This window comes from Physella acuta, unplaced genomic scaffold, assembly GCF_028476545.2.
Source record: "Physella acuta isolate Inbredline_101_S28 unplaced genomic scaffold, ASM2847654v3 ptg000251l, whole genome shotgun sequence".
Lineage (NCBI taxonomy): Eukaryota > Metazoa > Mollusca > Gastropoda > Physidae > Physella > Physella acuta.
Window position 1 is genome coordinate 125,166 of NW_026731770.1, and position 14,224 is coordinate 139,389.

Here is a 14,224-nt window from a genome sequence, read left to right on the forward strand (position 1 = left end):
CTTCAAAACAGACTAATAGCACTCACACAAATGATGCAGAACGAGAATGGTGTGAATTCCTCACATGTTTAAATTACAGATAAAACTGATATATATATATATATATATATATATATATATATATATATATATATATATATATATATATATATATATATATATATATATTTTAAGGTGCAAAATTTTCTGTTATTGCGTCAGCGCGTAAGTAGATTCTAGCTTTAAGAATTTTTAAAGTTTTTCAAAATTCGATCATACCCGTTTTTAGTATTCTATGTTCGTATTTCGTATATATATATATATATATATATATATATATATATATATATATATATATATATATATATATATATATATATATATATATATATATATATATATATATATATATATATATATATATATATATATATATATATATGGGGCCCAAAAATTTTTTGCGGGGAGGCCCTTTTTTTCTAGTTTCGCCATTGAATTAGGTAGAGAACAATTTTCTTTTTCAAGCAAACTGTTAATCACAAATTAATTTAAAGACGTTAATTCATTTATTGATATATTCATTGGTAGATTAACCACATTCATTATAAAAGTTCAGAACAATGACTTTACTTATAGTGACGTCACATGATTTATTTACTTTTTATAACAATAATGGCGGATTCCATTGACGATTGTGTTGCTTATTCAAATTTTTAACGCATTATAAAGCTAATTTTCTGTCGGCTATAGCTTTAAGGATGCGTCCGTTTGCTATTTTTATTAGGTTCCAACACTATTATCAATTTTCAATGGCTCTTCTAATTTGAATATACAATTTATTTATCTAGATCTAAAGATCAACTATCGGACGCAGAGAAAGTCAATCCTGGATCTAAAATCTGGAATATAGGTCAAACCAAAATTAATTAGTTAAAAATAAAAACCATTTTAAAACCACAATAAGTTATTGAGTTTCTTTATTAAATTATGTTAGTCCTTAAATATTTGATATAAATCTTTGCTTTTTAGCTTTAATGACCATCTAATTCGAGTATACATGGGATATAGCTATCTAGGTTCTAGATCTAGAGTTACGGCAAAAATTAAACTTAACGTAAATTCTACATCTAGATCTAGACTTAACGTACATTCTAAATCTAGATCTAGAAACTATACACTAAACGATTGCACTTCTTAATTAATTTATATTAATCTTTGTTTGTTTAACTATGCCACTATGGAATTGGCTAATTTGGGATAAAATTTAATTTGAAATAATACTAGATCTCTAGGCACTAGAGCCTATTCACGTAAATGAATTTTTTACGCAAAATAAAAGTAAAATATATCAGTAAATTCGTTTCTGATCCTACGAGCTTAGACAACTAAAATCTTAGTGTATTAGGTTACCATGCGGTGTCACGGGTTCGAGACACATCATGTCAATTTTAATTTTTATTTTATTTTTTGTTGTTGATGTGAATGATAAAGTTGCCTATCGGAACTTGGCAGGATACAGGACAGGTGAGGTAGAGTTCACCTGTTTCTTTGTCCACAGCATATGAAGTGATAGTGTGGTCAGAGCCATGCTCGGCTGGAATCTTTTTGTTTAAACGATAAAAACATGCTATCTGAGACTCGGCGTGATACTGGACAGGTGAAGTAGAGTTGGGTAGGTGTAGAGATCACCTGTGACGTCAGCATATGAAGGGATAGTGTGGTCAAACCCATGCTCAGCCGAAATAGGTGTTTTAAAAGATAAAAACATGTATGAGTTGGGGAGACACTGGGCAGGTGAAGTAGAGTTGACCTGTTTTTGTGACCTCAGCATATGAATTGGTTGTGTGGTCCTACCCATGCTCAGTCAAAAACGGTGTTTTTAAAAGACAAAAACTTCTTTTTGAATGTTGGATCTGGCTATTTTGTGATGATAAGTGACAGACGTGATGTCATTTATGGATGACCCCCCGAAACCCACAGTTATCTAATGATAACGGGTAGTCTAGTTAATAATTATTTGTCATGAAAGCAAGGCAAGAAATCAAGACTGTGCTTGCACATCCTTAACTATCTAAACCATACCGGCCAATTAGTAACTTGAATACTTATTCGCTTCCTCTGTCCTAACTTCTTCATCGCCCCCCTCCCCCGTACTTCAGGTTCCCTACACCCTTACACACTTTGGTAATCGAACATGAAGACGCCATTCATCTGACCCCAAACCGATAATGCCCATCCCTCTTTACCCAGTCAACTTATATTCTCGAAGTTGATAAAATGCAATACAGCAAGATTCGCCTTGTGTGAAACTTGAACAATACAACCCACAACAGAAAAGGAATCACGCCTTTTATATAGACAACAGAAAATGTAAAAAATGGCCTGGAATTTTTATTTTTACACAACGCCTCCTTTATATGTAGATTACAATTACAATTAGACATGAATAGTATAAAAAAAATTAAAAAGGTAGCGTTGAGTGGTATTTAATAACAGCCACTGGCCTGGATATCAATGTCGGCAAGTAAGAGTTTATCTATACTCTTTATGTCCTAGATATTTAGGCTAGCTTACGATCAATAACAAAATGCAATCCCAGACTTCTCGTTTGAACCGGTTTCAGTTACAAGCTATAAATCTATTCGCAAGGCATATTTTGCCGACATTTTCTTACTCTCGATGTCGACTTCAAGGTGTTAATGTATTTACGGTATCAGAAATTGGTTGATTTCAATATGGTATGTTCTTTAAGAAAGTTATATTTTAAGAAGCAGTATAGCTTTCTATTTTTAAATGTCTGGGCCATAATAAGCTATTATTTAATATTCGTAATTTATATTCACATTTAATCATAATATTAGTTTGTTCAAATGTTTAGTTTATAATAACTGTAAAATGTGTTGTTTAAAATTGCCCCCCCCCCCCCCACCCCAAATTAAAAGGCAACACAAAAAAGGAAATTTAACGCACGAAATGTGAATGATTTAGAAGAAGCTGCCGCATTGATAAAAAGTGGAAAATTGCTTGGAATTCCTACAGACACCGTTTACGCTATAGCGGCATCTGTTAAACACCCAGCTAGCGTTCAAAGGATCTTTGATGTAAAAGTAAGAAATTAAAATCTGATAATCATTGTTAGTCCCTTTTTAAAATAATTGTAGTTGTTCAAAATTTTAATTTGATTAATTAATCTAATTAAAATACTTACTTACCTAATTTGTACTTTGAAATTATACTTTACTCGTGTATACTCTTTACGACACATTTTATCCTACTGCCATGAAACTTTGGGTAGTTAGGAATATTTCCGGGAAAGTTTCTGCGAAAATCAAAATTAGAAGCTGTCAGGGGCGTCGCCCCAGGAAGGGCGATTTTTCTCCATGTACGGTTTTGCCGCCCATTAATCCCGAGAGGCTATTTTAGCATTTGGCATCCGTTGATTGGGCGTTAAGATAATTCTCGATTCAGCGGTAAAACTACACCAGGCAGTTGAGTGACCCGGAGCGCCCGGACTCCCTCAGGAGAAAAGCGTGGGTCGCTTCCTAAATATTTCTTTATAGTTATGTGAATAGTAGTTTATTATATTACTATACATTTAAAGAAACTAATTTATTTTCAACCTTTCAGTGCATTAGCACATAAAAGATTGGTATTACAACTTTATTTATGAATTTATTTTTCCGTACTTTAAATTTTTTAATGCAATAGAGTTGCATGACTAAAAACCATTGCGCACCTAATGAACGTGATGACGCGTATCTAATTGTGCGGAATAGTTTAATGAGACAGCCTACTAATTTGGACAAAATTTTAATTAATTTTTTAAAAAAAATTTATTAGGCAAATTTAATGTCATGTTGCATTGTCTTCATGTTTTGATCCACGTGCCAACGTTGAAACAAATCTGTCAGTTAGAAGTGTACGAAATTTTGCTCGGGCGTTTCGATCTAGACTAACGACTGACGACTGACGACGGAGGAAGTAAGTTAAATAAAAGCTTGTAAAAATGACATGTTTTACAGAAACGACCTTCTGAAATAGCTATTTCTCTCCTGTTGGCAAATAAACAAACATTAGTGGACACCGAACCAGACTTTCACAAGGTCTTGCTGGCATTTATAAAACCCGCTGCTTATGGTTTTGTTGTTCCGAAAGGAAAATGGCTTGAGGTAAGATACTTGAGGAGCTACTTGAACTTGATATATGATCCACATACAAGTAAGCTAATGCTAAAGTTATAGAAGATTTTCTCTTGCGTTGAATAAAATAATTTATATGCAACAATTATCTTTATCTTTAAATATTATTCTCAAAACCACTTCTATCAAAAAAATAATAAAAAATCTTTTACTTCTTTTATTTATTTCAGCGGTTTTAATTGTGTTGTTATTATATTCAGTTACAATTTAACCGACTATCTTTCTCTTAAAATAATGTATTTCAAATCACATAAACATACATTTAAAGGTTAGAGTGATGTTACTGTTAACATATAACATTTGTTACAAATATTGTCATCTTTGTAGCTTTAAAAAAAATTAATTGCACCGATGCAAACTTATTAATGCATATAAATTAATATTGGTATCAATATAATTAATCAGTAATATCTTTGGGTAATGCCAAAGAAATTTCCAGAGACAGGCAAAAGTGGAAAAAGCTTTGTATGACGGCTCCGTGGGCTTGGCAATAAAGTGCAAATATGAAAAAATTTAAATTTTACTAAATTTAATGAACAAAACACCTACTCTAAACTAGATAAATATACTAGAATGACAACTTTGACAGAACTAATAAAGTAGTATCATAAAGTATACGTCTTGTTTTATACAAAACAGCGAATGTGGGTCACTTTTAGTGAGGCTACAACCGCTGTAATGTTAATACTGTTTAGCGGTAACATTGTGAAGAGTAGATTTTAAACTTATCATTTATAATAATATCTATATTGAGTGTTTATTAACAGCTCGTGATCACACTTCAATATTGTTTATACATTGAACACACAAAATACAATTAGCCATTGTGATATTAAAATTTAATGAGATGGTTTGTAATAACACTAACTTGTATCTAAATACTGTGTATACAACTTTAGCATTGAAGCCTATCTCTAGCAATGGTTTAAAAAATTCTATGCACATACACCAAACGAATATACGTCCCCAGAATTTGCTCTGCGTCTAATGCTACTGTGTCAGTCAAGAATATAAGATTTACTAAGCTTTTATAAACTGCATATTGAAATATTCACAGTAACAGAATGTCAAAAATATGGTACGTTTTCACATATCGACAGAAATTATGCCCTGCAAGTACAATAGCTCTGTTGGGTGATGAAGATAGTATTTGCATTCGAATCCCAACCAACGCAGAGCTAAGTTTATTTTGTACGAAGACCGGACCCATGGCTATATCCTCAGCCAATATACACGGAACACAGGACTCAACGAATTCACGTATGGTTGACCAAGCATTTGGTAAGTAACACGAATAATTTTTTTGAATATTCATTTCATGTTGATTGAAAATGACGAATTACCATGTGCAATATGTAGGCTATCTGTTTATTGTTTAAACTCGCTTTAGTTCATGTATAAAATAGCATCACAAAAGAGTATTATTATTGTTATTTATTACATAAATTATTTATTTATTGATTTTAGAGCATAAGTTGATTTTTACTTAATTTGCAAATGATTATGTGAATGAATTTTACGAGATAGCATTATTTTTTTTACTTTCTCGTATACGAAACCTAAATATAGAGATAGTATTGTAATCGTGCAAAACAAAATCTAGATTTTTTCAAATCTCGGCGTTTTACACCTCGCTAAGTCAGTCGGAAAAACTTAGTTTTGCAATCTTGTCCGTGTGTGTGTGTGTGTGTGTGTGTGTGTGTGTGTGTGTGTGTGTGTGTGTGTGTGTGTGTGTGTGTAAACACGATAACTTGAGTACCGTTACATTTAGGTTGATAAAATTTCATCTATAAGTATTACTAGACTACCCGTTATCTAGTTAGATAACTGTGGGTTTCGGGGGTCATCCATAAAAAACATCACGTCTGTCACTTATCGTCTCAAAAAACCAGACCCCACATTCAAAAAGATATTTTTTATCTTTCAAAAACACCGAAAACACCGATTTCGGACTATCCCTTCATATACTGACGTCACAGGTGACTTACTCAACTCTCCTTCACCTACCCAGTGTCCCGCCAAGTCACAGACAACATGTTTTTATCGTTTAAAACAATTTAATAAAAAGTCTAGTGACAATTTAAGCGCTATTTCCTAAATAATTTTTTGTGACCGAACGAAAGGATATTTTTTGAAAACTTTCTTCGGCAATATTGGTCTAAATTATGGCAGGAATCGATTGATAAATGTTTCAAGTCGCTAAGTGGTCTGGTTGCCGAGATATGAGCCAAAAACTGCATTTTTCATGGTTTTTTTTTGTGTGGCTTTTCTGGGAAATCCATGAAGAAATTCCGGGAATTTCTTTGGCCCACAATCATCCTTGGAACTTGCTTAATATATTTGCTTTTGGAACTAGTCCTCGATATTGCTTCGTTGAGGAGGAGATACGACTTTAAGCTGCGGACATCCATCCACCCTTGGCGAGTTAATAAACGCAATTCTCCAGAATGGAAATTGCGCTAAAAACGATTCCAGCCGAGCATGTCTCTGACCACACCATCCCTTCATATGCTTAGGACAAAGAAACAGATGAACTCTACTTCACCTGCCATGTATCCCGCCAAGTTCAAATAGGCAACTTTATCATTCACATCTAAAAATAAATAAAAAGTTGACAAAAATTTAACATTGACGTATTGGTCTAGAACCCGTGCCACCCGCATGAAAGCCTATTACACTAACAATTTAGCTATTTATCTCGTGACGTCACTGACGTTTTTTTATACTATACTTTAAAACTTTGAGTCTCCTTATGCAACTTGATTTACGCGCATAGATCTAGATCTAAGACTAGTAGTAGTAACTTTCAAATTAAATTTATCTTAAATTAGCCAATTACATAGCTAAACAAACAAAGATGCATATAGATCTATATAAAATAATGAAGGTCTGAAATTATCTAGATCTAGATAGAATTATCTAGTTCTAGATTCTACGACTCGTTTGCTTAAGTTTTTGCGTAACTCTTGCTAGATCTAGATCTAGATCTAATCATTAGACCTATTCTAGCTAGATAGGTCGATTATTGTAAAACTAAATGAAAAAGACAGTTGAAAATTTATATAAGTGTTGAAACGTAATAAAAACAGCAAACGGACGTATTGTTAAAGTTATGGCCGACAGAAAATTAGCTTTAGTACGCGTTAAACTTTTGAATGGGCCTATGATTCTGTATGATGGAAGCCGCCATCTTATTGTACTAAAAAATAAACAAATCAGGGGACGTCACTATTCAGTCAAGGTAAAGCCATTGTTTGAAAAATTTAAAATTAATGTGGTTAATCTACCTATGAATAAATCAATAAATTAATTAACGTCTTTAAAAAATATTTGTGATTAACAGTCTGTCTGAAAAATTGTTCTCACGTACATACTATTTTACAGCTCTCCACCTAGCGCCAATTTTCTCCAGCATTCAATCGGACAAAAAAAAAAAAAATATTCAAACATGTAAACAAACTTGAGTTTTAGTGGTATACTAGACAACCCGATATCTTATTAGATAACTGTGGGTTTCGGGGGGTCATCTATAAATGACATTACGTCTGTCAGCACTTATCATCCCAAAATAACCAGACCACACATTCAAAAAGACGTTTTTTTATATTTTAAAAACTCTACTAAACTCTACTTCACCTGTCCAGTGTCCCGCCAAGTCTCAGACATGTTTGTATTTTAAAAAAAAACGATTTCGGTCGAGCATGGCTCTGACCACACTATCCCTTCATATGCTTAGAACATAGAAACAGGTGAACTCTACTTCACCTGCCCTGTGCACCGCGAGGTCCTGATAGTCAACCTTATCATTCACAAATAGGCCTTAAGAAAAAATAATTAAAAACATTGTTGTAAAAAGAATAAAAACTCCTTTTACTATTACTAAAGTCATTGTTCTAAACTTTTATAATCAATGTGGTTAATCTACCAATAAATATATCAATAAATTAATTAACGGCTTTAAATGAGTTTGTAATTAACAGTGTGTTTAAGAAAGAACAATATTTACCACCCAAAATCCTATTTTACAGTTCTACACATAATGCAGATTCCCCCCAATAACAAGTCAGAAAAACAAACAAACAAAAAATGAGTTATCAAACGTCACTATTTAGTCTAAGTTAAGCCATTGTACTAAAACTTTAAAATTAATGTGGTTAATCTACCTATGAATAAATCAAAAAATTAATTAACGTCTTTAAAAAAATTAGTGATTAACAGTCTGTCTGAAAACAAAAATTGTTCTCTACGTACATACTATTTTACAGCTCTCCACCTAGCGCCGATTTCCTCCAGTATTCAATCGGACAAACAAAAAAAACAAAACAAAAAATAATATACAAACATGTTAACAAACTTGAGTTTTAGTAGTAATTAGATAGATATCAAATTTGTAGATCCTTATCAACTCTTCATCGATTGCCGAAAACCGGAAGTGGAACTTTTTCTACTTTAAATTTGTTAAAAGTCTATAACTTGAGTACTATTTCCGACATATAAATGAAATTGAACATGTAAGTAAAAGATCTAATTCGCTGCCTTCTGTCAAATTTTGAGTAATTTCTGTTAACCGGAAGTAGTAATTTACGCTATTTCTGATTTCACAAAAAGAAACGTATGTGAATTTATAAAGTACGAATAATATTCCGCACTATTATACACATATTTTTGGAGCTCACATGGTGCGCAATTCTTTTTTCTACGCGATTCTATTCTATTTTTAAAAGTTTAAGTAATTAAAAATGGATTAACAATAATGTCGACATCCCGGGTTGTCATCCCCCGTATTGTTATATAAGAATATTCGAGAAAGTTTAATGGAAATCACTCCCGGTTTATTCAACTTGTTCTGTGAGAAGAATTTACTTTATTTTGCGAATGTTTTCGTAATTTGCATTATATTTTGACTTGTGTATCATCTTTTTTTTCAATCAGACTTTCCATCTTATTTGTTTGTATTACCAATGTCATTAGTGCAATCCTTGCATTTTAAATTATTTCTTACAATATTCGTTAACTTTTGTTCCAATTCTATTATTAAAATTTGTTTTTTGCCAGAAAGTCAATGGTCTTATGGTTAATTAATGCGGATATAATTATATTTTTGCCCCGTTACTAACAACCACCAAGTAACTAAATACAATGTATTTGACAAAAACACATTGTTGTTCTTTCTACAGGAGATAAAATTGACGGCATTGTTGATGCCGGGAAGGCTTTAAGCCTCACGTCGTCGAGTATTGTGAATTGTCTTGACATCCCTAAAAGTAAGATGAGTATTTATAAACGTATTGTAACATGTACCGCTATCTAACTGTACAAACTTTATTGTAATAAAGGCTGAAAACCCGATGGCAGGGGCGTAGGCTGGTTTGGGGTAGCGTTGATGTTATGGTCAAAGTCCACTGGTATTAGCAAAAATAAATTTCATATAATTTTAAAGGCTAGAATTGTTCTGATTGATATAATAAAAACCTAGTAGTTATTCTTTCTTCTGTAGATGATTTACTTTTTAAAGCAGTTCTATCTTTTTCCTCTCTCTATTTTTCAGTTATTGAAATATATGTTTTACAAGTGTGTCATTACCCAGTGTTTTAATACCTCTGTTATACTAGCCTTCTACAACAGACCCTGCACTGGCTTCTTTAAAAAAAATTATCCATAAAGGACCTTGACTTTTGTATTTTATTAAGCAGTATCTACACGGCATTTTCAGGGTTTAGGAAATATATTACTTTTCCAATCATATATCTATATGCAAATATGAACGTTTGAGAAACATAACACATAACATTAAACCTAACTATAAACTTCAACGTAACCTCAACCAACAACAACCAAAACCAAAACCAAAATATAAACACAAACGCAAACGTAACGCAATTACAAACACAAAAGAAAAAAACGAAAACGGAAACACAAACGCTAATGTAAACACCAAACCAAAAGCAAACGCAAACACAAATGAAAATGCAAAATCAAACGCAAACGTAACTCAAACGTAAACGCAAACACAAACACAAGCGTAAACACAAACACAAAAGCAAACACAAAAGCAACTACAAACGCAAACACAAGCGTAAACACAAACACAAACGCTAATACAAAAGCAAACTCAAACACAAATGCAAACACAAATGCTAACACAAATGCAAACACAAACGCAAGCATAAACGCAGACAATAACGCATATGGAAAGAAACTTTTACATAGAGGACATGTAGGAACAGCTTCTAAACTGTTATCAATTTTTTAAATTTTCAATTTAAATTTTAGTACGAAAATTAACACTTTCAAAATATTACCACATGGCGATCAAAAAGTTACTTACTACATACATGTCTTCCACTAACATTTTATATACATACAGAGACACGGCACTACATTAAAATCACGTACAAAAACACAACAATAAACAGGTTAATTGCAATACCGGACAGACGTCAAGCATGTCAAACATGCGGATCAAAGAAACACTGGACAAACACTGGACAAACCATTGTCACGCAACATACCAAGAGTCACCGTAACAAGAAGACCCAACAACAACACAGGTAACACCCGAGCCACTAACAATGACCTCAATGCTGACTGACAAGTAGTCTCACCCTTAACATTAAATACAGTGGATGTACCTGCTAGTAAAACAACAACAGAATAATAAAGTAACTCCCTCAACAACAACACAGCAGAAAACCAACAATATAGTCAAAACAACGGAAAAAATACCTACCCCACAAACAACTCCCCCTACACCCTTAGAGTAAACACAACCAACCCTCAAAAAGAAAAAAAAATTATGATCAAGGTAAGCCAGCATCAACCAACCCACCTACAGCTAACAAAGGAACGTAAAACAAGCAATCAACTCCCCACCCGGAGTAGGCCTACCTATCAGCCAAAACTAATCCGTCGCGCAATATGCCACCTCTCATTCAGCGAAACAAAAGCAGAACACTTAGACAAGTCACACAGCGACGTTTTAAACTACGGAGTCTGCAAAGAAAATATGTCAGTAGACACGCTAGATCCAGAGCTGATATTCAAACAATGGCCTAGGGCACGATAAAGTATATTGCCAGAAAAGCAAAAAAACAGGCTATACGTGAATTGTATTTAGCTATAAACCAAACTAAGCAAAAGATACAACCACCCCAATTTACCCCAAGCTCAAGCACCTACAAACCTTAAAGTATTAGAAAAATTGATGTGTTAAAATTAAAATGTGTTAAAATATGAGTTGTTCTTAAATTAAGATATATCAAATTAATGATAATGTATATAATATTATCGCATGTATGTATTAATATGCAATATACTCCTACTTTTTCCACACCCGGCTCATATGGGAAAGCGGTAGGATAGAGGAAAAAAAGGGTCCATTTGAATTCTGTATATATATATATATATATATATATATATATATATATATATATATATATATATATATATATATATATATATAAGCCCTATATAAATTGATTTCAGAACTCTGCTATTTTCGCATTGGCAGCACGTCGCAAGAAACCATTTATAAAGACTATATGGCTGCAAAAAAAGAAGTTGAAGGTGGTAAAACAACAACTTAAAAGCTCCAATGCTAAAGCTTAATTAAACGCTTTCGATACTTAACTCTAATATTACAATTCAAATGGAAACATAAGAATAATTAAGCTTTGTAAGATACGTTAAAACGTCGCGCTGTGAAATTTATTACTTTTTTTCCACTAATTTTTTGATACCTTTAATAAAGCAGAAGTCTATCGAAGAAAAGCGACCATATGGTTAACATTCATCTCGATGTGTTTTTTTTTTGTCGAATATAAAATTTAAAATTAAAATTTATATTTTACATGTGTTGTAAAATAAAATGCTGATCTAAGCAGCCCACTCCAATTGCGTCTAACTTTAGTGACACAAATGTGTTTAACTAATAGTAAGCTTTACAGAATATTTAGCCAGTGTTACATAGTTGTTTTACTATATAGGCTTTACTTAGTGCAAGATGTATATTTTTTCATTATGTGAGATCTGTTCTAAGCTTTAGATAAACATGCACGTTGATTTTTAAATTGTATTTTACGTTTTGCTGTAAATGTAATTAAGTTTCGTTTATTTAATTTTGAAACGAATTATATTTTAAACTGTTTTAAATGCAAGATTGCATTGTATTCTGTATAATTAAAGTGGGAGTTATATATATTTTTTTCTAGATAGATCGCTTTTGGCAAACCTAAAATATCACACATACATACAAAGACACACAGGAATACACACATACACCCATTCCCTCAACACTCTTATATCTAAAAATAGTTTAAATAGCCCAATTGAAAGTGGTCTGCTATACAAATCTTGGAGCTTTGAAACTTATTATACAAGCAAGATTAATATAAATGTATTATATAAACTTAGTATGTATGCAATGCTGGATTCCGAAACAGCCAAATAAATACTCTGATAAATTAAAACTAATCGTTGTAGTTATTGATGCATTGACGTCTGGGTTTTTTTATTTTGTAAATAAATTATATTCCATTTTAATTTAAATGTTTCAATTAATTGTACTCAATAAATTAGCGAAATAAGTTTTTGTTTTCGCAACACATTCTGAGCATTACATAACGATAGTAACAATTGCTACATCATGTATGCTATGAATAATTCTTTCAAAACTCCTAATTGCCTCCTATTTCGACTCTTTACACAACCTATACTCCCAAATTTTGGATCGTTTATTCAACTCTATAGAGAGTTTGGTTCAAGTACCCGACTTTATTCTTAAGCTAAACCTGCCCTGAAGGTAACAACATGTACCTGTATAGTATGTCCTAGACAGGTGATTATTAACACGTAAGCTTTTTTCTAGCTGGAATAACATTTCATGGAAATTCCTCAATAGAAGAAATTTCAATAGAATAAATTAGTGTCAAAATGTACTTGAAGCAACTTTTTATGAGCGGTGTGACTATAACAGAAAAAAAGATTCGCTCCTGAAGGTAACCTACAAACACAGTCTGACGTCCAACCAGATATACAGGTTTCCAGCATTCAGAAGGCAAATGTGATCACACGATCAACCTTATTCAAAATCACATTCAGAAATCGTACTAGATTATAAACTTGCCCGTGAACAAGGATATTTTATATGCAAATTATTTACATGGAAGCGATCGATTATTCAGAGAAATCGCTGAATAGAAAGTTTTGGTTTTGGAAAAAAAACTCTTTTCATTCGCTGTGCGACTTCCATAAAGAAAGTTTAAAAAACTTTTCAACAGGTGTGCACTAAACGTCGTTTCGTCAAAACCTGACAACGTTCATAGCGCAATTTTGATGACACGGTTGGTCGCGTTGAATTGACACACATAAAAGAGGGATATATTTATGAGACGACATAAAATCGTACTGTACCATACAATCCTGTATGCGCTTAAACACCGCCGATAATTCAGTATTTGTGAAGTTCTATATTTGGACATTTTGGCAACTTATGATCGATCTATTTAGTTTTGGTGCTTAATATTTTAAGAGCATTTCATACGTAGAATGTGTGTGCAGCTAGCTACTTGAAATGGTAAGTTCTCCTCTGTACATGTGTATTAATAGATTTTCATACTAAAAATTAAGCGCGGGTAATTGTAACACGTATGGTGTATTTTAAAAAGATGTATTTTTATTTTGATAGAATTTTAAATATTGTATTTATTAATTTTTATTGCTCACTGGCATTTGATATAAACTTATATGTAAAGGGTAGTGAGGTGTGTGTTCATTAATCAGCATAAACCTTTTGATGCCCGGGGTTTAGGAATATATAAATTTTAAGTAAAGGTCTACATGTAAAAACTAGCCATTGGTACCCGTTACACATGAAGTATATGACGATACATTTTTAATGTTATACTTGTTTGAGAAAAATAATTTATAAACTAGTTATTGGTCAAAAAGCAATGTACTTTAACTACTTGTCGAACGATATTAGTGACAAAGCAAAGAAAATAAATAACTAAAAACCTGACACATTTTAAATAACATAAGCTACCAAT

The 14,224-nt window shown here is 32.3% G+C and overlaps 1 protein-coding gene across 1 annotated transcript; it reads left to right on the plus strand.

The window, feature by feature from the left end:
* The first annotated feature begins 2,618 nt into the window (after positions 1-2,618).
* LOC131938593 (threonylcarbamoyl-AMP synthase) lies at positions 2,619-12,631 on the plus strand. Its single transcript, XM_059296701.1, has 6 exons — positions 2,619-2,717; positions 2,922-3,086; positions 4,002-4,148; positions 5,279-5,459; positions 9,356-9,442; positions 11,664-12,631. Exons 1-6 carry the CDS (start codon positions 2,679-2,681, stop codon positions 11,762-11,764), a joined length of 720 nt encoding a protein of 239 aa, XP_059152684.1. The 5' UTR covers positions 2,619-2,678; the 3' UTR covers positions 11,765-12,631.
* The last annotated feature ends 1,593 nt before the right edge of the window (positions 12,632-14,224 follow it).